The 22836-nt window shown below is 58.9% G+C and overlaps 1 protein-coding gene across 1 annotated transcript in view; it reads right to left on the reverse strand.

Moving 5' to 3' along the window:
- Nucleotides 1-1207: 1207 nt before the first annotated feature.
- The window catches only part of MYH7B (myosin heavy chain 7B), a 50997-nt gene continuing 29368 nt past the window's right edge, over nucleotides 1208-22836 (reverse strand). The window contains exons 21-42 of the mRNA XM_073309927.1: nucleotides 22289-22412; nucleotides 21529-21665; nucleotides 20185-20440; nucleotides 19101-19343; nucleotides 15905-16081; nucleotides 15521-15666; nucleotides 14237-14327; nucleotides 12894-13283; nucleotides 12122-12248; nucleotides 11032-11150; nucleotides 8940-9136; nucleotides 6728-7077; nucleotides 6210-6334; nucleotides 5407-5522; nucleotides 5028-5220; nucleotides 4544-4747; nucleotides 4167-4292; nucleotides 3278-3448; nucleotides 3011-3115; nucleotides 2380-2475; nucleotides 1750-1887; nucleotides 1208-1323 (exon numbers count right to left, since the gene is read on the reverse strand). Of these exons, the coding sequence (XP_073166028.1) occupies nucleotides 1312-1323; nucleotides 1750-1887; nucleotides 2380-2475; nucleotides 3011-3115; nucleotides 3278-3448; nucleotides 4167-4292; nucleotides 4544-4747; nucleotides 5028-5220; nucleotides 5407-5522; nucleotides 6210-6334; nucleotides 6728-7077; nucleotides 8940-9136; nucleotides 11032-11150; nucleotides 12122-12248; nucleotides 12894-13283; nucleotides 14237-14327; nucleotides 15521-15666; nucleotides 15905-16081; nucleotides 19101-19343; nucleotides 20185-20440; nucleotides 21529-21665; nucleotides 22289-22412 (3643 nt within the window). The 3' untranslated portion in view covers nucleotides 1208-1311. The remainder of the gene's footprint in view (nucleotides 1324-1749; nucleotides 1888-2379; nucleotides 2476-3010; nucleotides 3116-3277; nucleotides 3449-4166; nucleotides 4293-4543; nucleotides 4748-5027; nucleotides 5221-5406; nucleotides 5523-6209; nucleotides 6335-6727; nucleotides 7078-8939; nucleotides 9137-11031; nucleotides 11151-12121; nucleotides 12249-12893; nucleotides 13284-14236; nucleotides 14328-15520; nucleotides 15667-15904; nucleotides 16082-19100; nucleotides 19344-20184; nucleotides 20441-21528; nucleotides 21666-22288; nucleotides 22413-22836) is intronic.

Raw genomic sequence — 22836 nt, forward strand, 5'->3', positions numbered from 1 at the left:
CCTTGGGAGCTGCCCTGCAAGAGCAGAGAAAGAGACCAGAGCCCTGCCCTCTTAGGGCATGTCTACACTGCAACATCACGTCCCTGGCTGGCCTGTCGGACTTTCTGGCTCAGGCTAGAGCCCAGGTTCTGAGCCCGAGCAGCAGCAGGGTCCCTGAGCCTGAATGTGTCCACTGCAATTTTATAGCAACGTGAGCCTGCATCAGCTGCCACAGGCCAGTTGTAGGTGTTTTATTGCAGCATAGCCGCACCCTTACTCTGCATGGATTTGTCCATGCAGCCCCAGGAAAAGGGCCTGTTCAGTAGCGTCTCCCCACTCCTTGCAGCTGGAGAACAGGAGCATGATCTGCAGTAGCTTCCCCTTCAATATCTGATCTGACTCTGGAATTGCATTTCAGGGACTTCAGCAGCCCTGTGTTCCCCTCTCGGCAAGAGGCTTTACAAGCCTCCCCCCTCCCTCCAATGCCACTCGGGGTTGATCGCTCGCCCTGAGGACAGAGAGTCAGGCCGTGCTTGCTGCAAAAAGCAGTCTCGGGATGTGAACGTGGGTCACACATTTAAGATACTAGCACATTGCCCCGGTCGCTGCCTTCCTGTGTCCTGATGAAGGCAGCCTTGGGGCAGGGGTAGCAGGAGCTCTTCCGCCAATGGAGCTGGCTCTGTACTGAAATAGCCACTCCTTTGGCTCCTCCTGGGGCCTGCTCCAATAACTGATCTCTCCCCTCCCCGGCTCGTGTCCCGCTGGAGCAGGAGCAGGGCTGAAGCACTGTGCTAGGGAGCCAATATAGTTTGCTGAGCTGCTGCTAAAGCCGGGCCTGTTCAGCTGAGGGTTGGGACTTCCCAGCCAGTGCTTCTTGCAGGGGCTAAATGACAGCGGGGGTTTGTCTGCCATAGAGATACAAACCTGGGTTCTGGAGCTGGCCTGGCCTGTGCGATTCTAAACCAGTGTTAACTGCTCCCTGCACAGCCATGTGTGCTCTCAGGCAGCCCCGGCCTCCCTACAGCCCCCTCTGGGGCTGATCCCAAAGGGTAACTAGGTCCTACCCCGTAGCAAACTCCCGGCTTCCGTTCTCCTCACTGCCTGGCTCTTGGCACATTCCTCTTGCAGGCCTGGAGCCAACTGTTCTTGGGCCAATGCAAGCCCTGCTGCACGGAGCTCCGCTAGAGCTTCCCTCCCACCCCACAGACGCAAGGAGCCTGTGCTCTTTGGAAGCTGTTTATTCACTCAGCACAGAGACACAATGACTGTTGCAGCCAGTTGCACCTCACACAACAGGCAGGTGTGACGGCGGCGGGGCGGGTGCTGCGGCTCCTACTCCTCATGCTGGCAACAGAAAAGAAACACGGACTCAGGGACGTTTGACTTGCTGGGGTGGAGTAGGGTGCAACCGTCCTGCCAACAGCAGCACCTCTGCAGGGGTCTGGGCCAGGCACTTGTCTGAGTCCCAGTACATGGCCCGCTCCCTGGAGTGGATGCTGTTCCCATGCGTGGCCCTGGTCCCATGCAGCCGCTGGGGGCTGGTCTCGCCCTGGCCCCAAGGGGCCTGGCAGTGGGGTCTGTTGGCCCCTTTGATAAGCCTGCAGCTGTGGGACTCGCTGCCCATGGGGCTAGTGCAATATGGAGCTGGCTGTAGCCCCAGGCAGCTTCTTTACTCCCACTTCCCTTCTGAGGGCCCACATCAGGGTTCGTTCAGGCTTCGCTGGTTCCCCCCACTTCCCCACGGAACCAGGCCTGCAGCTGGGGCCTTACCTTGGAGGTGATGACGTCCCTGGTGCGGGAGCGCAGCTTGTTCACCTGCGTCTCAGCGATGTCGGCCCGCTCCTCGGCGTCATCCAGCTCGTGCTGCACCTTGCGGTACTTCACCAGGTTGGAGTTGGCCTGCTGCTCCTGCAGCCGGCAGTGCAAAGGGGGTGAGGAGGGCAGGGCTCTGCGAGGACGAGCCGTGGCCTGGACTGAGGTGCCAGCAGCACCCTCTGCTTTGAGGGGGTCCTTGCCTGAATTCTCAGCCCCTCATTTCCTGGGCAGTTTTGTGCATCTCCCTCAGCAAGGCGCCGTGCTGGGATCCCAGCCCTGGAGCCCAGGCCTCATCCACAGACTGGCAGGCCATTGGCAAGGCTGGTAGGGTTGTCCCCTCCTGCCCTGCAGGCATGTTGGCACCTCCAGTGCAAGGAGGACTCCCTGGAGAAGTGGCAAGGACTCCGACTGGCTCGGGCCTTGGGATAGCTCTGGTCCCAGTGCTGGGCTATGGGGAAGCCTGGGCTATTCAGGAGCAGCCTGAGCCCTGGCAGGAGAGGGGTCCAGGCTCCAGCCCCCCAGGAGCAGGGCCAGGTGTGTCCTGCCTAGGAGGGCAGAGGGGTGGGATCTCTGCCTGGCACTTACCGCCTCCTCGAACTGGCGCTTGTAGCTCTTGACCTTGGTCTGCAGTTTGTCAATTAGGTCCTGCATCCGTGCCAGGTTCTTCCTGTCCTCCTCAGTCTGAAAGAGCCCAGCCAGGGCCACTAGTGAGTCATCAGCCCCTGCCACCGGGCCTCCTAACCCTTCCCCTGGCCAGGCTGCCAGCTGCCCCCGGCCTGCCCACGGCTTCCCCTCTGGCTAATCTCCCCTCCCCATGGACCCCCAATGAATCTCCACTGCCACAGACCCCACCCTCTTCCCATGGAGCCCAGGCTGGCTCATGGCTGCTCAGCCCCTGCTTCCTGCCTGCCCTGGGGCAGTGAGGAGGTCACCCCGGGCAGCAGAAGTCAGGAGGGATTTGGGGGAGGAGACTGGGGAGGGCTGAAAGAGTCTGGGCTTTCCTACAGGTGACGGGCCTCCTGCAGGGCAGGGGCTGAGGCTTGGCACCTGGTGAGGGTGGGCCTCGGAGTCCCGTGTGAGGGCAGGCAGGTGGGGCTGGGAGCTCTGGGAAGGGGTCAGGGAGCAGGCAGAGGGGAGGGACATAGGGAGCCTGGTGTGGAAGCAGGGGGAGGCAAGGAACCGGGTGCAGGGGTTGGGGAGCCCTGCACAGCTGTACCTGGTAGGTCAGCTCCTTGACCCTCCTCTCGTACTTGCGAATGCCTTTCTGGGTCTCTGCATTCCTCTTCTGCTCGATGTCCAGCTCCCCCTCCAGCTCACGCACCTGTGGGCAGAAGCAGGGTGGTGGTGGTCTGCTCTGGGCTCCCAGCTGCCCAGGTCAGGCTGAGCTGGGAGGGCCGGGCCCTAGCCTGGCAGCGTGGGAGCAGCTGGGAGAGGACACCCCCTCTGAGCCCACTCTGCACTTGGGGCCCCTGCCAGCACTTACCCTGGCCTCCAGCTTCTGGATCTGCTTCTTACCCCCCTTCAGGGCGATCTGCTCGGCCTCGTCCAGGCGCATCTGTAGGTCCTTGATGGTCTGCTCCATGTTCTTCTTCATCCGCTCCAGGTGCGCACTGGTGTCCTGCTCCTTCTTCAGCTCCTCTGCCATCATGGCCGCCTGAGGGGACCGAAGGGAGGGCGCCTGTCAGTGCCGGGGCCAGGCCTCATGCAATCAGTCAGTGCCGCTGGCAGGAGCGTGGGAGAGGGATGCAGGCGCGTTGTCCATCCCACACTGGCTGCTGATCCATGACACCCCCGTCCCCCCAGGTGCTACATGGAGGGCAGCAGTGAGCCCCGAACAACGTGAGCTGCTGCTTTATTGCGAGAGCCTCGTGAAGCTCAATCAACTTAGCTTAACAAAGAGAAGCTTCAGGGTGACTTGATCACGGTCTGCAAGGACCTGCATAGAGAACGAATATTTAATACTGGGCTCTTCAGTCTAGCAGAGGAAAGTCTAACAGGATCCAGTGGCTGGGAGCTGAAGCTAGATCCATGCAGACTAGAAATACGGCGTTAAGTGTTTACAAGGGAGGGGACTTGCCCCCTGGAACAAATTGCCAAGGGCCCTGATGGAGGCTCCAGCACAGGCAGGTTTTGAATCCGTACTGGGTGTTTTTCTACACGATCTGCTCTAGGGACTGTTGTGGGGCTGGTCTCTGGCCTGTTATACAGGAGGTCAGACAAGAGGATCACAGTGATCCCCTCTGGCCATGGACTCTGAATACCGACCTGCTGCCTCCTGAATGCCAGCACCAGGGTGCGTGACCACGTAGGCCCTTTCCCTGAGGGCCCCTCTTTCTTGCTGAGCCTGTGGCCAGCACCCCCAGTTCCCTTACGTCGGTGATGGCTTTCTTGGCCTTCTCCTCAGCGTTGCGACACTCCTGCACGGCCTCCTCCACCTCTGAGCTCAGCTGGGCGAGGTCCGCCTCTATCTTCTTCTTGTGGTTAATGAGGCCTGTGTTCTGGAGCAGCAACAGGGCAGGGTTATTCACATGGGATGGGGACAGGGCTGTTCACAGGGGGGTGGGTGGGACAGGGCAGTGCCCATAGGGCAGTGCCCTGGCTGGTTCCAGTCACCTCTGTCCTCGCAGTGTGGGAGGGCCTGGAGCTCAGCGGCCCAGGGCGCTGCGCTGTGTGGGGTGAAGGGGCCCAGGAACCTACCCCCTGTGTGCCCCCTGCCCCATGGGCTGGGCCTGCACAGGCTCCCGCTCACCTGGGAGTGCAGCAGGTTGACTCTCTCGGTGGCCTCCAGCAGCTCCTGCTCAGCCAGCTTCCTGCCCCGCTCGGCCTGCTCCAGCGCTGCCCGCAGCTCCTCCACCTCGGCCACCAGCAGGTTGTTGCGCCTTTCCAGGGCTGCCGCCTGCTCCTTCAGGTCGTCGTTGTGGCGCAGGGTGTCGTCCAGCTCGATCTGCAAGTCCTGCCCACGGCAGCGACACACACGGTCAAGGGGGGGTGGAGACGGACGGGGCTGGATGCAGGCCCGGAGCCATCACCCCAGGCAGGCGTGAGCATCCGGCCAGGCTAACCCTGCTTCCGGCTGGCAGGGGCCAGGGCTGGGAGCCAGCTGGTGCACCAGCTGGCAGTACCCGACACGACCCCTGCCTTCAGCGGGGGGCTGGCACAGCTCCAGAGCGCTGCGATCACCCCCACCCAGGGCAGCAGCTGGAGCCCTGCCCGCCGCCTGGGGCCGCACTGACCTTGATTTGGGCCTGGAGCTGCCGGACCAGTTTCTGGGACTCGGCGGCCTGGCGGTTGGCATGGCTCAGCTGGATCTCCATCTCATTCAAGTCGCCCTCCATCTTCTTCCTCAGCCGGATAGCCTCGTTCCTGGCCTTGGCCTCTGCGTCCAGTGTGGCCTGCATGGAGTCCATGGCTCGCTGGTGGTTACGCCTGCGAGAGGAGAGGGGTTAATCCACCTCCAGTGCTCAAAGCTTACTGCTGGGGGCCAGCCCTAGGTGCGGTGTGGGCCCCTTCCCCTCGGCTTTACCCTGGGGTTATGCCAGCTCTGGAGAGAGCTCTGCCAAGCCACCCCTGTGGGCTAGATAGCAATGGGAGGTGGGCACAGGCAGGCGCTACCTGAGGTTTTCAAACTCCTCGTCCTTCTCGGCCAGTTTTCTCTCCACGTCAGCCTTGATCTGGGACAGCTCGAGCTGGATCCGCAGGGTCTTGCTCTCCTCGTGCTCCAGTGCCCCCTACCGGCAGCAGCAGATGGGCATTAGTGTCACGTATTGCTGGGGTCCCTCTCCTGGCTTTGGCCCTGCCTCCCCTTTGAAAACATGGCTGTACCGAGAGGCCAGGCGCTCGACCCGGCCTGCTCTGGGTGCAGCAGGGCGAAGAGACCAAGGGGCAGAGTTGCTGGGTCAGAGGTGGTAACCCTCTCCCAGCCCCGGTGCGGGCAGGCTGAACCGGCCGGCTGTGCACTCGGCCACAGAGAATAGTGGCCGTCGGCTGCCCTGCAAGCAACGGGCTCACTGGGGATCCTCGCAACCCCCACACTGGCAAATGGGGAACCCAAGGGCCAAATGTGCTGACTTGCCCAAGGTAACAGAACACGTTAGTGCCGGAGCAGGGACAGAGCCCAGGAGTCCTGCCCCATAGCCCCCACGAACCCAGAGGCCTCTGGGCAGGTGGCAGCTGTCGCCCTGGGCAGGGGTTGTTTGGGGAGTGTCTGATGCCTGCCCAAAAGCAACATGGGTGAAGGGGTGTCGGGGCGGCAGTGACTTGGCTCAGAGAGCGTTTCTCACAGGCTGACTGCACCCAGAAGAGAGCGCTGTGTTCGGAGCCCCGGCCCTGGGGCACGGCAGGGAGGGGGCTGCACAGGGCATTGCACTGTGCAAGGCCATGGGATGGGGCATTCATTAGCGTGAGCCCAAACCCACCTCAGCCTCCTCCAGCGCTGCCTGAATGTCGTTCTTCTCGCTCTCCAGGGCCTTCTTCACCTTCTCCAGCTCGTGGATGGTCTTGCCGCTCAGGCTGATCTGGTCTGTCAGGTCGGCAATCTCCTCTGGAGGGTGACAGAGGGTGAGCATGGGGGGCCTGCGTTCCCCTAACCGCCAGCTTTCCCACAGCTGTCAAGCAAAGCCTCCGGCTTCGACCCCCTCCCCCCGTCCTGGGTCTGCCTGACAAATAGCAAACGGCCAGACCCGCAGTCTGGGGATGTGGATTCGGACCCCTCCCAGCCCTACCTGCAGGCCCAGGCCCTCAAGTGGGCTGTTTGGGCACAAACAGCTGGGCAGGGGTTCTGCCAGCCACCCTCCAAGCCCCCGCACTGGCCAGTGGGCCCAGAGACACAGCTGTGCTCAGCAGGCCAGGGCACGGCGCTGGCCCGGGGGTGCCCCCATGCTGCCTTGTGCCCAGCCCCAGGGACGTGGCGCTGGGTGCCGGAGCCCGGCTGTACCTTGGAGGTTCTTGTTCTCGCGTTTGAGGGTTTCCAGGTTGTCCAGGGACTCCTCATAGGCATTCTTGAGTTTGAAGAGCTCCGTGCTCAGGCTGCGTGACTCTTTCTGTGAGGACTCCAGCTCTGCCTGGGTCTCCTCATACTTCTGCTTCCATTCGGCCAGGATGCGGTCAAAGTTACGCTGCTTCTTGTCCAGCGCGGCGGCCGCAGAGTTGGCTCTCTCCAGGTCGATGGACAGGTCCTCGATCTCCGTCTGCAGCCGGTGCTTGGTCTTCTCCAGGGAGGAGCACTTGGCATGCGCTGCCTCTACAGCCTCCTCCGCCTCCTGCAGCCGGATGGCCAGCTTCTTCCTGCCAATCACCGTCAGCGAGTGAGCCGGGGGCTGGGCACAGCAGGCCCCACGCGTGGACACGGAGCCAGGCAGGCGTGCACCTCAGGCCAATTCCATCAACAGGGACCTGATTCCAAGCCCAGGGAGTCTGGGGGAATCTTGGCCATTGACCTCAATGGACTTGGGCTCAAGCCCATCCTTGAGATTCTCCTGGCCTGACCGGGAGAGGAAGGCCCAGGCATAAGGGGGCTGCTGGCCTGTCATGAAACTCAGGTTGGCAGGTTGGGTTGGCCTTCTCCCAGTACCAAAAGAAGGGGGAAGAGCTGATGAGAAATCAGGACCCTGAGACTGACGGTTCCTTGGGCCAACGGGGAGAGGCCAATGCTCCAGGTCAACCTGGTTGACAGGGCAGGCAGGCCCATGAGGGAGGCTGGGGGTCCTGTCCTCCATGTGAGCTGGAGCTGGCTGAGGCAGAGCTAAGAAGAGAGCAGGAGCCCGAGCTGAGCTGGGGGGGCAGGGCCATGCTGGCCAGGGCCGGAGGAGCAGCCCAGGGAGCTGGAGGCAGAGCAGCAGCAGCGCTGAGGCAGAGTGGAGCTGGAGCAGGCCAGAGCTAAGTGCCGTGAGCAGCTGGGGAGAGCAAGGGGAACCCTTGGCAGAGGGCCCAGTGCAGGGAGATGCCCCAGCCAAGAGGCCTTGCAGGCCGCACTGGGAGGGGGATCTTAACCCCGAAGGGGGGAGGAGAGAGGGCGCTACTCTGGGAAGAAGGGTCCTGCCGCCTACAGCCAGAGGGCATGTAGCCACCGCCAGAGCAAGTGTCCAACCCGCGGCATCCCTGCAGAACAGCCAGGGCCTGGGACGTGTGAGACTCAGACTATGAACTTCCCTTACATTCCAGAGACAGTTGTTTGTGATGTCCAGGTGCCCCAGAGAGAGGACTCTGCCACACAGGAGAGGGGAAGTGGAGCCCTCCCTCTCTGGGTAAAGGGAGTGGGAACGAGGACTTAGATCCTTTCGCTAGCAAATTCCACCAGGATACTGTATAAGCCAGGAAAGTTCCTCACACTAGCAGGACCATTCCCCCACTTACACAAGAATTAGGGGTCACCCAATGAAATTAATAGGCAGCAGGTTTAAAACAAACAAAAGGGAGTATTTCTTCACATAATGCACAGTCAACCTGTAGAATTCCTTGCCAGAGGATGTTGTGAAGGCCAAGACTATAACAGGGTTCAAAAATGAACTAGATAAGTTCATGGAGGATAGGTCCATCATTAGCTATTGGCATGGACGGTGTCCCTAGCCTCTGTTAGCCAGAGCTGGGAATGGACGATGGGATGCATCACTTGATGTTTACCTGTTCTGTTCATTCCCTCTGGGGCACGTGGCATTGTCAGATGGACCTTTGGTCTGACCCCGTATGGCCGTTCTTATGTTCTTCCACAAATGCCACATCACCCCTTGGACAGCCACCAGCCCCCATGCAAACCCATTAGGCACATGGATGTTTGTGCACCCACGGATATGTTGGCTGATGCACAGATCCCCAGATAAGCCCCCACGGAGCAACATGCTGGACATTCAGGGCAGTCCCTGGGCAGCGTTGGTGGTTGGAGCTTGGGGCAGAGAGCACCCTGCTCTCACACACAGTGCCAACAGGCAACGTATCCCTTGGCCAGGCCCAGCATACGGGTGTTCGCTGAGCCAGTCGCGTCTCTGTGTGAACGCAGAGGTGTCTCTGCAGATACACGTGGGAGGGTCAGCTCAAGAGCTGCCCTGTCCCTCTGCAGAGACCAGCAGCCACCCAGGAGATCTGCTCCCAAGCAGTCCTAGCAGGCGGATGGAGCAGCCAGTGCCCAGTGCATGACCCTTGCTGGAACTTACTTGGCTTCCTCCAGCTCCTCTGTCCTCTGAATGGCATCCGTCTCGTACTTGGTTCTCCACTGGGCCACCTCAGCATTGGCCTTCGACAGGGTCCTCTGGAGCTCCCCTTTGGCCTCCACCTCCTCCTCGTACTGCTCCCGCAGCAGGTCGCAGTCATGGCGCGAGGCTTGCAGCGCGTGAGCCAAGGCGTTTTTGGACTGCAAAGGGGAAGGCAGGAGAGCCGAGATGGGCAGAGGGCTCCCCTCAGGCCTGGGGTGGGAGTCAGCCTTCACACTTAGCCAGTGCTGCCCAAGGCCGGGACCCCCCGTCTCCCCCGCTCAGGCAGGCTCTGCTGGGGCAGTGCCTCCTTAACGCGGGGAGTCTAGCTCCAGTGAAAGATGCTGGATTGCTGGCCTGGGGCCTGGTGCTTTCTGTGCAGGGCATGTTCCCACGCCAGCAGGAGCAGTGCCGGTCTGCCCTCCTGGGTGCCACAAACCGGCCCTGTAGGGGCAGCCTAGCAGAAGGGAATTCAGCCTCCCTGGCCTCTCTGCTGAGACTGACCCCAGGGGCCAAGCTGTGCAGTGGTGGGGGTGCTTGTGGGGGGGGTGCAGAGAGCAGCCTGCTGGGCGACAGACCAACACCCACCAGCTCCCTTCACAGAGGGCCCCAGAAAGCCACTGCCTGGGCTGAGCTACTGCTCACGACTGATCAGGGCTGGATCCAACCCCAGCACCAGGCGCAGGGTCCCATTCCCAGTACCTGTGCTGGCCAAGGCTCCCCTGCACAGCTACCCTCCCAGACATGTTTTTCCTGCTCCGAGCAGTGGCTTCAGCCCCTTGCCAGGCTTGGCTGGGCTGGGTACCCCTGAGCATGGCCAGGCCCAGTGTCAGTCTGGCCAATGACTGGCAGTTTGATGGATACAAAGCTGGCTGGGTCATCAGGCTCAAGGGGTAGTGATCAACGGCTCAATGTCTAGTTGGCAGCCGGAATCAAGCGGAGTGCCCCAGGGGTCGGTCCTGGGGCCGGTTTTGTTCAAGATGTTCATTAATGATCTGGATGATGGGATGGATTGCACCCTCAGCAAGTTTGCGGATGACGCTAAGCTGGGGGGAGAGGTAGATATGCTGGAGGGTAGGGATAGGGTCCAGAGTGACCTAGACAAATTGGAGGATTAGGCCAAAAGGAACCTGAAGAGATTCAACAAGGACAAGTGCAGAGTCCTGCACTTAGGACGGAAGAATCCCATGCACTGCTACAGGCTAGGGACTGACTGGTTAAGCAGCAATTCTGCAGAAAAGGACCCAGGGATTACAATGGACGAGAAGCTGGATATGAGACAACAGTGTGCCCTTGTTACCAAGAAGGCTAATGGCATATTGGGCTGCATTAGTAGGAGGATTGCCAGCAGATGGCGGGAAGTGATTTTTCCCCTCTATGGACACTGGTGAGGCCACATCTGGAGTATTGCATCCAGTTTTGGGGCCCTCGCTACAGAAAGGATGTGGACAAATTGGAGAGAGTTCAGCAGAGGGCAACGAAAATGATTAGGGGGCTGGGGCACGTGACTTATGAGGAGAGGCTGAGGGAACTGGGCTTATTTAGTCTGCAGAAGAGAAGAGTGAGGGGGGATTTGATAGCTGCTTTCAACTACCTGAAGGGGGGTTCCAAAGAGGATGGAGCTCAGCTGTTCTCAGTGGTGGCAGATGACAGAACAAGGAGCAATGATCTCAAGTTGCAGTGGGGGAGGTCTAGGTTGGATATTAGGAAAAACTATTTCACTAGGAGGGTGGTGAAGCACTGGAATGGGTTACCTAGGGAGGTGGTGGAATCTCCATCCTTAGAGGTTTTTAAGGCCCAGCTTGACAAAGCCCTGGCTGGGATGATTTAGTTGGGGTTGGTCCTGCTTTGAGCAGGGGGTTGGACTAGATGACCTCCTGAGGTCTCTTCCAACCCTAATATTCTATGACTCTATGATTTTCCATCCTTTTCTAGGGACTTAGGTGCAAGTCCGCATTGCTGGGCTCCCCAACTCCCTTCCTGGCTAGCCAGCAAGCCCCCCCTCCCACAGGAGAGAGGCCCCAGAGAGCCAGTCGTCTCCCTCACACAGCCTTACCTTGGTCTCTTCTTCCAGCTGCCTCTTGATTTCCTCAATAGTCTGGGTAAACGAGGTCTTGCCACGGCTCAGCTGGTTTATAAAAGACTCCTTTTCCTCCAGCAGACGGCTTAGCTCCCCTAGTGCAGACAAAGCCAAACAACTGGAATGGAGCTGGGCAAATAGAAACCGTGCAAGGCCGTGTGCTCGTGTCCTTCAGCTCCCTGCGGCCCCTGAGCGCCAGCATGCAGAACTGATCCCCAACTGCCTCCGGTTCCAGGGGGCCCAAGGTGATGCGCTCGCTAACAGCAATAGGCCTGAGCCCATCTCTGAGTTCCCGCAGAGCTCAAGGAGTCTGGACCTGGCCTTGCAGTTATGGCCCATCACTAGCTCGGAGTCAGTCGAAATGGACTTTATCTAGCACTTCCCATCCCCCAAGCAATGACTTGGCTCTCAGCCAGGCTGTGCGAAGCCAGCCACTAGTCTGGGCCCTGGATGGTCCCCACACAGTCTAGGGTAGCAGAACCTGGCTTGCTGGTAGACGGGATGTTGGCCTGGGCAATTGGCCTATTATCCCTCGTGCCAGGGGCTCTTTACCTCTCGCCTGGGCAGCAGGGATCTCAGCTTAATGTCACAGCTCCCTGATGCACTCAGCCCTTCCAGTGCAGATCCCAGGAGAGTCTGGGCAGAACCTAGCCTCGCTGGGTCTCCAGCCGGGCATCCTTGGACCCAAAGGCAGCAGCTGTGCTGCTGGGGCGGAGGGGGAACTCTGCCAGCAGGGAGCGTCCTGCTGGCAACGCTGGGGGTCACGGCACGTTCCGTAGCCACACTAAGGCTGATGCTACCTCTCTCCTCTCGCTGCCTCCGCTGTTCTGTCTTGGCTGGCCGCGCTGCCCGCCCTGAGTGGGGCCTGCGGGTACATTCTGCAGCTCCTCCGGGCACCGCTTTGGCATCAGTAATTACTCAGCGAGCTGCTCCCTGCCAGAAGAGCACACTGATCTCTCGGAGAGGCAGGAAAGTGGCTGATCCCAGTCCCCTGGTTTAGCAGCAAGCCCAGCCTCGGGGCCCCTCTCAGCCAGTCCAGAGCTGGGCGAAGGCGTTCCGAACCTACCGTTCTCAGTCTGCAGCCGGCCGCGCTGGGTGCTCACTTCGGCCAGCTGGCGCTGCAGCTCCTCCACTTTGGACTTGGCCTCGCTCAGCTGGTCCTCGTACGTTCGGCACAGCTTCTCGGCATTTGCCTGCAGCGAGCAGCCAGGGCAGCGTCACATCGGCAGCCCCGAGCTAGACAACTTTGCTCTTCCAAATGGGCTCAGCTGCTGAACACGCCTCCCCGGGAACTGTCCTGCCTCCTAGGCTATGGTTTGAGACTGGGGAATCCCCCTTTCTCTGACCCACTCTCAGCTGAGTGATGCAAAACAGGATTCCCATTAGGCTCTCACACAGAGCCCTGCTAGTATGGGACCCTTGCATGTCCCCCTCGGTAGAGGAACAGGTCCTGCAGCTGCCTTCAATACAGAGAGCTCAGCTGCTGTTCTGCGCACATGCAGCATCTAGGATAGAACCCAGGGCTTTCCACGCCAAGAGCTCCAGCCTTTGCTCTGATCTTAGCAGCTTCAGAGCCCTCCGGCCCAAGCACGGAGCAGGTACGTGTCCTTATCCCCACTTGCAGCTGGAGGCAGGGAGGTTAGTGACTTGGCCAAGCGAACATCAGACCTGAGCTCAGCGCCCAAGACTCCTGCGCAAACCACCTACACTTGCTGGGTTAGAACTTAGAGCCTGCCTTGGCCTCCACCTGCTCTTGGGCACCCTAGTCCCCCACGCCCAAGCAGGTCTGGTTCCACCCAGCGGGGGGCAGCCCTGCTCACAGCTTCCCAGTCCCTCACCTTGTTCTTGGTGAGATACTCAATGTTAGACGACAGGTCGTCCACCTCCATCTTCATCTCGCTCTTCTCCTTCTCCAGCTTCTGCTTGACCCTCTGCAGGTTGTCGATCTGCTCGCCCAGCTCGGCCACGGTGTCGGCGTGCTTCTTGCGCAGGGCTGCCGCCGTCGACTCATGCTGCAGCGTCGCCTCCTCCAGATCCCTGCGCAGCTTCAGGAACTCTGCCTCCCGCTTCTTGTTCATCTCCAGCTGGACAGCCGTCACGCCGCCCGCCTCCTCCAGCCGCTCGCTCAGCTCCTCCAGCTCCCGCGCCACTTCCGCGCGCTGCTTCTCCACCTTGGCCCTCGCTGCCCGCTCTGCCTCCAGCTCCTCCTCCAGCTCCTCAATGCGGGCCTGGCGGGGGGCAAAGCAGGGCAGGCGCTATGGGGCCAGGCGTCCTCGCCGTGCCAGCTGGAGGGAGAGCCTCACTGCAGCACCAAGCCACCCCACTGGGACAGGCAGCCTGCGCCCCAGGCTCCCGGGCTGAGCTAGCCGCAGTCCCAACACTGATTCTGCTAACACAATCACCCCTAAAACCTTTGGAGAGCTGGGCCTGAGCCACCCAATCTGGGTCCAGCTGTGAATCAGGATTCTAAGCCCAGCCCCACCCCCACAGCTAGGGCGATCTGGCCCTGGGGTTCTGGTGTGGCCCTTTGGGCCCCTCTCACAAACTGTGACATCAGGGTTTGGGGGGTTGGATTTGAGGTTCTGGTGTGTGGGCAAAGAGCTAGCTCCCTCCCGGCTGAAATGCCAGGAGCTTGTCTTTGAGTTTTTAATTAAAAAACCCCAAACCCGACCCCATTTAACCTGCTTCCCCTACAGATCGTGCCTGGGATTGGTCCGGAGCGCACCAGCCCCACTGCGCTGGCTTGGCTTTCCCCAGGCATCCCTGCTGGGCTCCGTGAGGTCCGTGCTCAGAGTGCTGCTAACAAGAACACCCCTCTCATGTCTGGGGTAACAAGCTCCCCCACAGGGTGGGCACGTATGGAGCTGCTGGGCTTCTGGGGAAGCCAGCTGGCTCCATTAGATCTGAAAGGTGCCCAGCTGAACTGGGATCAAGGCCCCAGGGCTGGAGAGAGGGGAGAGGGAGACACACTAGCTTGGCCGGCCCAGCCGGAAGGGATGGTGGAAAGCAGAGCCCTCTCCGCATAGCTCCCCAGAGGTGGCAGCAGGCCCAGGGAGGCGGGCAGTGCTCTGCCCGCTCAGGGACAAGCTTCTCTGTCAGCCCTGGGGCACTCTCCTACTCAGCCCCCTGGCGGTTCGCTGTGGAACGCCAGGCCTGTGTGGTCTGTACAACATTCCTTTACCTGCAGCTCTTTGATCTTCTTCTGCAGCTGGGCCCCAAGCACTTGCTCATCTTCAATCCTTGAATTCAGCTGGTTTGTCTCAAACTCTTTCCTGCACAGAACCAGGACAGAGGCCTGTGGTTAGGCAGAGAACAGCTGCCAGGCCCCTCCTAGCCTGTCCCCCAGGGGCCAGTGTAGGAGACTTCCCTGCAAACTAGTGACTTGTACTTTGTCCTGTACCAAAGGATGAATGAACCTGTACTTGCAACCTAGACTGTTCGGAGAACTGTAGCAGAGCACCTAAGACAGCCCCTCTACATCAGGTTCCCCTGGGGGCACACAGCCCATCCCTGCATTGGGGCGGTTCCCCATGGGGCACACAACCCAATCCTGCATCGGGGCGGTTCCCCTGGGGTGGCACAGCCCATCCCTGCATCGGGGCGGTTCCCCTGGGGTGGCACAGCCCATCCCTGCATCAGGGCGGTTCCCCTGGGGTGGCACAGCCCATCCCTGCATCGGGGCAGTTCCTGGGAGGACACAACCCAATCCTGCATCGGGGCGGTTCCCCCGGGGTGGCACAGCCCATCCCTGCATCGGGGCGGTTCCCGGGGGGACACAACCCAATCCTGCATAGGGGCGGTTCCCCTTGGGGGGCATAGCCCATCGCCGCACAGGGGCAGTTCCTGGGGGAACACAGCCCATCCCTGCAGCGGGGCGGTTCCCCTGGGGGGACACAACCCAATCCTGCACAGGGGCGGTTCCCCGGGGGGGCACAGCCCATCCATGAATTGGGATGTGGCAGCTGATATCAACCCTGCTGACTTGCTGATTACATTTGCAGCCCCTGGGGGCTGCAGGTGACAGCTCTGCATAGTAGCCTCTCTTGAAGCTTTGAGTGCTTTTCTGGGCTCCCTAAAGCCTGGGACGCTGGGAGGCAGTTCGATCGGGTGGGTAGAGTTCTCTGTTCCTGCCTCTGTCACAGGCTCCTCTGGGTAAGTCACTGCATCCTATGAGCCTCAGGCCCCGCAGCAACATGGGGACGAGAACCCCTCCTGCGCTGGGCTGGTTAGACCCTCTCTCCCTGGATGTCTGGGAGTGCCCAACGCAGTGGGTTCTGAGCATGGCTGGGGACGCTAGATGCTACAAAGGATAACAGCATTTTCCAGTCTGGAAACAGCTCCAAGAAGTGAGAATGCCAGCCCCCTGCACCTGTGGGCGTGCTCAGTGCAGGAGGAAGCAGGTGGCAGGAGCAGCGCCGGCTGGGGTTGGCTGCGGGGTATTTCCCCAGGCATTGCTGGCACTCACTTTTTGAGTTTCTCCTCCAGTTGCTGCTTGTCGTTCTCCAGATCCATCACAGACTCCTGCGTCAGCTTCAGATCCCCTTCCAGCTTGCGCTTCGCTCGCTCCAGGTCCATTCGGATCTTCTTCTCCTGCTCCAGGGAACTTTCCAGCTGGAGAGAAGGAAGACATGTAAATTCGGAAGGGAAATACTCCCTCCAGTGCCCCTGACATCTCCTGCTCCTCCACATCCTCCTGCCTCTGATGAGAGGTCCCTTCTCCATTGCTGGCAGAAACCTAGCATGGCATCTAACGCATCTCCTCTGTACCGGGGCGGTTGCACTGGGGGCACACGGCTCATCCATACAACGGGATTGCTGTCACTGGTCTTTGCATTCATGTTTTACTCACATCATCCACTTGCTGTTCCAGTTTGACTTTGGCCTTCGTCAGCGTGTTGACTTTGTCCTCTTCAGCCTGCAGGTCATCTAGGGCCTGCTGATGCGCCTCCTGCAGCGCCTTCTTCTCTTTGGTCAGCTTGGCGATGATCTCGTCCAGAGCCGCCATTTCTTCAATCAGGTTTTTAACCTAGGCCGGCAGAGGAAAAAGAGAGCTTAACTCCTCAGGAGACAGGGGTTGGGGGCAGATGAGAGCTAAACTCTAGAATACCACATCACCACCACTGCCTTCCTCACCACCATCACCACCACTGCCTTCATCTCCACCACCATCACCATCACTGCCCTCATCACCACCCTCCCCCCCACCGCCTTCCTCACCATCCCCACCACCATCTTCATCTCCATCACCATCACCATCGCTGCCATCTTCACCATCCCCACCACCACCTTCCTCACCATCCCCACCACCATCTTCATCTCCATCTCCATCACTGCCATCCTCACCACTACCTTCCTCACCATCACCATCACCACCATCCTCACCATGACCTCCACTGCCATCCTCACCATCCCCACCACTGCCTTCATCTCCACCACCATCACCATCGCTGCCATCTTCACCATCCCCACCACCACCTTCCTCACCATCCCCATCACTGCCATCCTCACCACCACCCTCATCACCGCCTTCCCCCCCACCGCCTTCCTCACCATCCCCACCACCATCTTCATCTCCATCACTGCCATCCTCACCACTACCTTCCTCACCATCACCTCCACGACTGCCCTCATCACCACCATCCTCACCATGACCTCCACTGCCATCCTCACCATCCCCATCACTGCCCTCACCACCACCCTCATCACCGCCTTCCTCACCATCATCACCACCACATTCCTAACCATCACCACCATGTGCGATGCTGTATGGAATGTGGGAGACACTTAATGATACTATGGATACCAATATTTTAAAACTGCAATGAATCATGCTAGATATGCCGTGTAAAGTATCTACAAAAATGTTATAATTTGCCAGATATGATAATCTTGTTTATATGTTTGTATCACCTTCGTATCGTGAGTTATAGATATGTAGGGTATATCTCTATTTCCAATCTTGTGCTGTGTTTCTGGGTGACACCCCCAGACAGATTGGCATCAGCACTAAACCAGCTTGATGGCCCATCAAGGGACATCACCTGTACAATGAACCAATTGAAAAAGCCAGGGAATACACCTGATGAGTCAGCAAGCAATGTAGGGGCATGCCTATGGACAAAGAACTCTAAGGCTTTTTCCATCCCCTTCTTTTGCCATGAGGCTTATATTTTCTGTGTCCCAAACACAAGCTTCACAGCACAAGCTTCATGGCAAAAGAATATAAAAGACAACTGCTTCATCTCCATTTTGTCTTCAGGCCTGCTTCCCACTGGAGTACCTTTCCTACAAACGAAGCTCTGAACAAAGGACTGAATGACCTATCCAAGCTGTGGCTGTGTTCCAGAGGGACTTTCAAGCCAGCAAACTCACCCATACTGCTAAGAACCTGATATATGGTCTCTGAAGTCTCTGTATGTATCTGACTGCTTTACCATTTAACAACTCTCTTCTTGTTCTTTCTTTTTTCCTTGTAATAAACTAGAGGTGGGCAAACTACAGCCCATGGGCCGTATCCAGCCCGCAGAACCATCCTGCCCGGCCCTTGAGCTCCCGGCCATGGAGGCTAGCCCCCGGCCCCTCCCCTGCTGTCCCCCCCCTCCTACACAGGCTCAGCGCGCCGCACCGCCAGCACTCTGCACGCCATGGCTGGCTCCAGCCGGGCCATGCAGCTGCGAGCTCCTGCCGCTCTGAGCGGCATGGTAAGGGGCTAGGGAGCGGGGGGTTTCAATAAGGGGCTGGGGGTCCCACGGGGGCAGTCAGGGAGCAAGGGGCAGTTGGATGGGGCAGAGGTTCTGGGGGAGAGGGGGTGGTCAGGGGACGGGGAACAGTGGGGGTTGGATAGGGGTGGGAGTCCTGGGGGGCCTGTAAGGGAGTGGGGTTGTGGATAGGGGGCGCAGCAGTCTGGGGACAGGGATAAGGGGGGGTTGGATAGGGGGTGGTGTCCTGGGGGGTGGTTAGGGGTGGGGGGACCCGAGAGGGGGCTGTTGGATGGGTCGCAGGTTCTGAGGGGGCCAGTCTGGGAGGGGGCAGATAGGGGGCCAGGGGCCAGGCTATTTGGGGAGGTACAGCCTTCCCTACCTGGTCCTCCATACTGTTTCACAACCCCAGTGTGGCCCTCAGGCCAAAAAGTTTGCCCACCCCTGTAACAAACTCTTAGTTTTAGACACTAAAGGATTGGCTGGCAACATGGTATTTTGGGTAAGAGCCAAACTAATATTGACCTGGCAATGTGGCTGGCCCTTTAGGGTTCAGAAGAACATTTTGTATAGTGAGCAGTTTTTAAATAAAAAAAAACCTAGGTGCCGAATGGGAGCCAGCGAACTGGAATGCAATAAAGGGGGCTGTGTGATTTCTCTTTTTTAATCTTCTTGATAACCAGTGTGGGGAATCAGAAGCACAGTCTGTGACTGATGAATGTACTTCAGTGTTACCCACCAGTCTTTGGTAGTATCTGCTCTCCCTTTTGCAGCCTGTCCTGACCTTGGCATTTCCAGCGAGGGCTGCCCTAGGCACCACGACCATCTCCACCACCATCACACCCACTGCCATCCCCACCATCCCCACCACCGCCTTCATCACCTCCATCACCGTCAAGCATCCTCACCGTCACTGTCACCATTACTGCCTGTAGCCCCATTGCTCTTGCAGGTCTGTCATGGGCTTGCTTCTTATTCCAACGCTTTCACCAGCTACACCAGGCAAAACTGAAGGCATTTTTTGCAGGTGGAAAGTCGTGGCATTACCCCCGGCTTCACTTATTGCTGCACAGACTGTGCAATGCTCTGGGGCCAGGGAGGTTTTTGCTCTTTCAGACAGTACCTTCTACAGAGCCTCGCTGCATTTTGGCCAGCCCTGCCAGAGACTGAGCCCTTCCTCTCACACCCTAACAGCAGCCTCTTCTCCCTGAGCAGGTCCCTGGGCTCCTACAGCAGTCACAACACTCAGGGAAGCCATCGGGAGTGTAGCCACAGAGCTCTGTGGAGCCCGCGGTAACTGGCTGCAGCAGTTGCACAGTGACCCCTCTCACATGCGGTGCCTGTTACCTTGTTCTCTGTGGCATGCTTCTCCTTCTCCACCTTGGCCAGCGTGATCTCTAAGTCATCAATGTCCTTCTTCAGCTCAGCACATTCGTCCTCCAGCTTGCGTTTCTTGGAGGTCAGATCCGCATTCATCTCCTCCTCGTCCTCCAGACGATCCGTCAGCTCTTTCACCTTGGCCTCCAGCTGGATCTTGGCTTTGATCAGCAGGTCACAGCGCTCTTCTGCATCAGCTAGGTTGTCTTGTTCCTGGGAGAGTGCATAAGGAAACACATGCTCATCCATTTCCCCCAGGAAATATTACCATCCAGTCAGGGGTCCTAGCCCCTGGCAGAGATCACTACACCCTCATTCTCCTGGACACTAGCTGCTGATGCTCTTCACTTAATGTAGAGAGCAAGCACAAGCCATTCAGGCAGATGGAAGGAAGCTTTTGTTTCTTTCTGGCATGTTCCCATCCTTTCTCTTCCCATCCCTTAGGGCCAAAGAGGAACAGGAGAGCTGCCGAAGCTGATGCTGGTCCTTCTGCTTCAGGTGTATCGGGTGATGGGAGGTGCTGGACTGACGGTGCCTGGAGACTGCGCTCCAGGGAGCAGGCACAGCTTGGCCAGCAGACACTCACACGTCCCACCCATGTGCTGCAGCCTGTTCTGGTGGGGTCACCTTTGCAGAGCAGCCCATTCATTCCTCAGTCTCTGCCCTGACACAAGGGTTCCCCTTATGATGGGACTTTTTGTGAGACGGGCATTTGCTCAGCACTGGACTAAGGCCTTCCATCTCATTTCATGCCGGCCTCTGAATGGCCAGCAGATGACACTGGACCATGGTGCCCTAGACCAGACTGAGCAGTGACCTAGAAATTCTCCATTCCCAAGCCTCGCTCCTTTGAACAATCCTGTCCACAGTGTCAGGTCCTTCTCTGAGCCCTCTCGGGTGCAAGGGGCCAGAAGGCTAGTGGTTCCCATCTAAGGGACCATTCTCGCTTGTGGTATTACATTTGACCTGTCTGGTGGGGTATATCCATGCCTACCCGCACTCTCACCACCCACACCCACATCTCCCCTGCCAAGGAGCTGTACACGGGGCTTACAGCTTGAAGGTGGAGAGACAAGTCATTCTTCTCCTGGATCATGGTAATTTGTTTCTCTTCGAGCTCCTTCCTTTTAGCCTCTGACTTCTCCAGAGCTTCCTTCAGCTTCTGGAACTCCTCCTTCAAGGTGGCCATCTCCTTCTCATTCTGCGCCGACCGGAGCAGAGGCTTGATCTTGAAGAAAAGCTTCATCCAGGACCAGTTCTTGACAGCATTGAAAGCGCGGATGTTCCACTGGATGGTGTAGAGCGCTTCCCTGAGGCACGAGAAGGGCAGGCTCAGTCAAACTGTGATGCTCAAGGACTCCCTGCTTGCTCCCACCCCACAAACACCACCTTCTTGGCTGGCAGGTGCGGAGATAGGTTTTCACAACAGCTCAGTATGTCAGGTGCATGTCAGGGGTTGAGCTCTTTGGGGTATCTGGCCCTTGCGGCAGCAATTCCCGGGACTGCCCAACCATTGCATGGTGCTTATGTACAGCAACAGAAGGGTCAACAATGGCCTCAGGTCTGGTCCATGGCCTGGAATGCATTGACCCTCCCAGGGGTTTCTATCCCAGTGTATCCCTAGCGAGCCCTCCACACTGACTGTAAGAGACTTCCCAAATATGGGGACATGGCTTTTTGTCTCCTGCTGCCAGGCCCCTCCCAGTCCCCCTTTGCAGGTCATGCAAGCCATGGAAAAACACTCCCCGGGCAATACAGCTGACATGCATGCTGGGATGCTTTCCTTGCCTGCCGCCTGGAAAATCCACCACCACTCAGCGTGAGCAGCCCAGAGAGGAAACTGATCTGCCTTATACAGTCTCCATTCCCTCACCAGAAGTAATAAAGCCCATGGATTGCACTGCTGCCTGTACAGCAATGGGAGAAGTGACCCCCCTGAGTGGAGCAGGGCAGGGGAAAGGGCATTCTGTCCCATGGAAGAACGTTGTATTTCAAAATTTGGTTTCATTCTGATTTGGAATGAAATTCTCCTTAAAAGGGAACAGAGCTGCAGGCAGGCTGCCAGGCGGAGCTGCCGCAGAGCCATAAGTTTGGGAGCTGGGACTTCTAGGCTCTTGGCTCCCCATCAGCCCTCCAGGCAGGCTGCCCAGGAGCTGGGCAGGCGAGCTGCACCGAAACCAGGCAGGGCTCTGCTGGAACTTCAGCAGCATCAAACCATCTCCACAAAATGGTTCCATTTTGATGGATTGGCAAAGGTTTCATTGGAATTCCATCCAGCTCCACCCCTGGACTTGTCTGACCAACCGGGCGTGATGGGTGGTTCATCCCTGCCTGCTCTGATTGGACAGCAAAGGGTGAGCGGTGCTGGCAGGGCAGGCCGCCCCTCTAGCTGCTCTACCTCCGGTTGATCATCTTCTGATACTCAATGCGCATCAGCCGCCCACGGATTCTGGCCTGCAGCATCGTCAGGATCTTGGCCAGGCGCTCGTCTCGCATCTCCTCCAAATGGCCCAGCAAACCAGCTTTGAAAAACACCTGCAAGGAGGGGAATAAGAGCGAGCTTATGGGACCAATGGGCACCCGAACCTCTCTGAGCAGCCATCAGACCCCTAGACACCATTTCTTCAGCGCCTGAGTATGTGTCATTAGCGCTGCCTGGTGTGGACTCACATCGCCAGTGCTCCACAGCCCGCTCGGTGACGTGTGCCCCGATTGCTAGGGCAGGGCCTATGGGAGCTCTGAGCCAGCGACTCAAATACCACAACATGATCTGGGATGATGGGACCCTGGGGAAAGGGGGTCCTTGCTGGACCTCCTCCCAGCCTGTGTCTCTGCCCTTCCCTAGCTACCCATCTCCAACTGCTGCACTGAGCCACCCCCACCCTGCCTCCTCCCACGGGTGGAAGAGCAGGCAGGGCAGGGACCTGCAGCGGGAGGGCCTAGTCCAGACAGCGCTGGGGTGGTGGGGTTTGGAGCAAGACCTCTGGAGGCGATGAGCCCTGGGGAGAGCAGAGTGAGCTGGAGCCGGAGAAGAGCACTGGGAACTCTCACCCTTCCCCTCCCTGCAGCTCTCCAAGGAGGAGTCCCATCCTCAGGGCAGACCACCCAGCTCCAGCTCCCTCCCTGCCTGCGGGAGCCCAGCTGCCCTCCCCTCTCACCTTGGTGTGACCAAACTTGTACTGGGAGTGGTCCAGCTCCAGGGAAGTCAGCAGCTTCTCCGTGGCCTTTCTACTGTCCACAAACTTGTCATCAGGAATGGCAGCAGGATTCAGGATCCGATAGCTGCAGAGACACAGCAGAGGGGCCATAGCACCGAGCTGGTAGCTCCCCCTAACCCCACGCAAAGAGGGACCCAGCCAGGAACATGTCTGTGCGACACGTGCTGTGGCCACGCTAGACACCGGCAGCACCATGGCACAGGTCGCGTGCTGGCTTGTGCACCAGTACGTAGCATGCCTGGCCAGCTCAGAGCTGCCTCCTCTGTGCTGGGATCTGCATGATACAAGCACCATGGGGCTGAACTGCCAGGATCAGAGCCAGGCCAGCAGGCTGCCAATTGTGCCTGGGCCTACACTTCCACCCAGCTCCGAGCTCAGCTCACAGAGGCAGGGAGGGAATTGAGCTGGGCTCTGTGCATCTGATGCGGGGAGCCTCATTAGCCCCTGACTGACATTCAGCCTCTGCCTTGGGCTCCGGCCTCTCACGC

This window comes from Lepidochelys kempii, chromosome 13 (genome assembly GCF_965140265.1).
Source record: "Lepidochelys kempii isolate rLepKem1 chromosome 13, rLepKem1.hap2, whole genome shotgun sequence".
NCBI classification, from domain to species: domain Eukaryota; kingdom Metazoa; phylum Chordata; order Testudines; family Cheloniidae; genus Lepidochelys; species Lepidochelys kempii.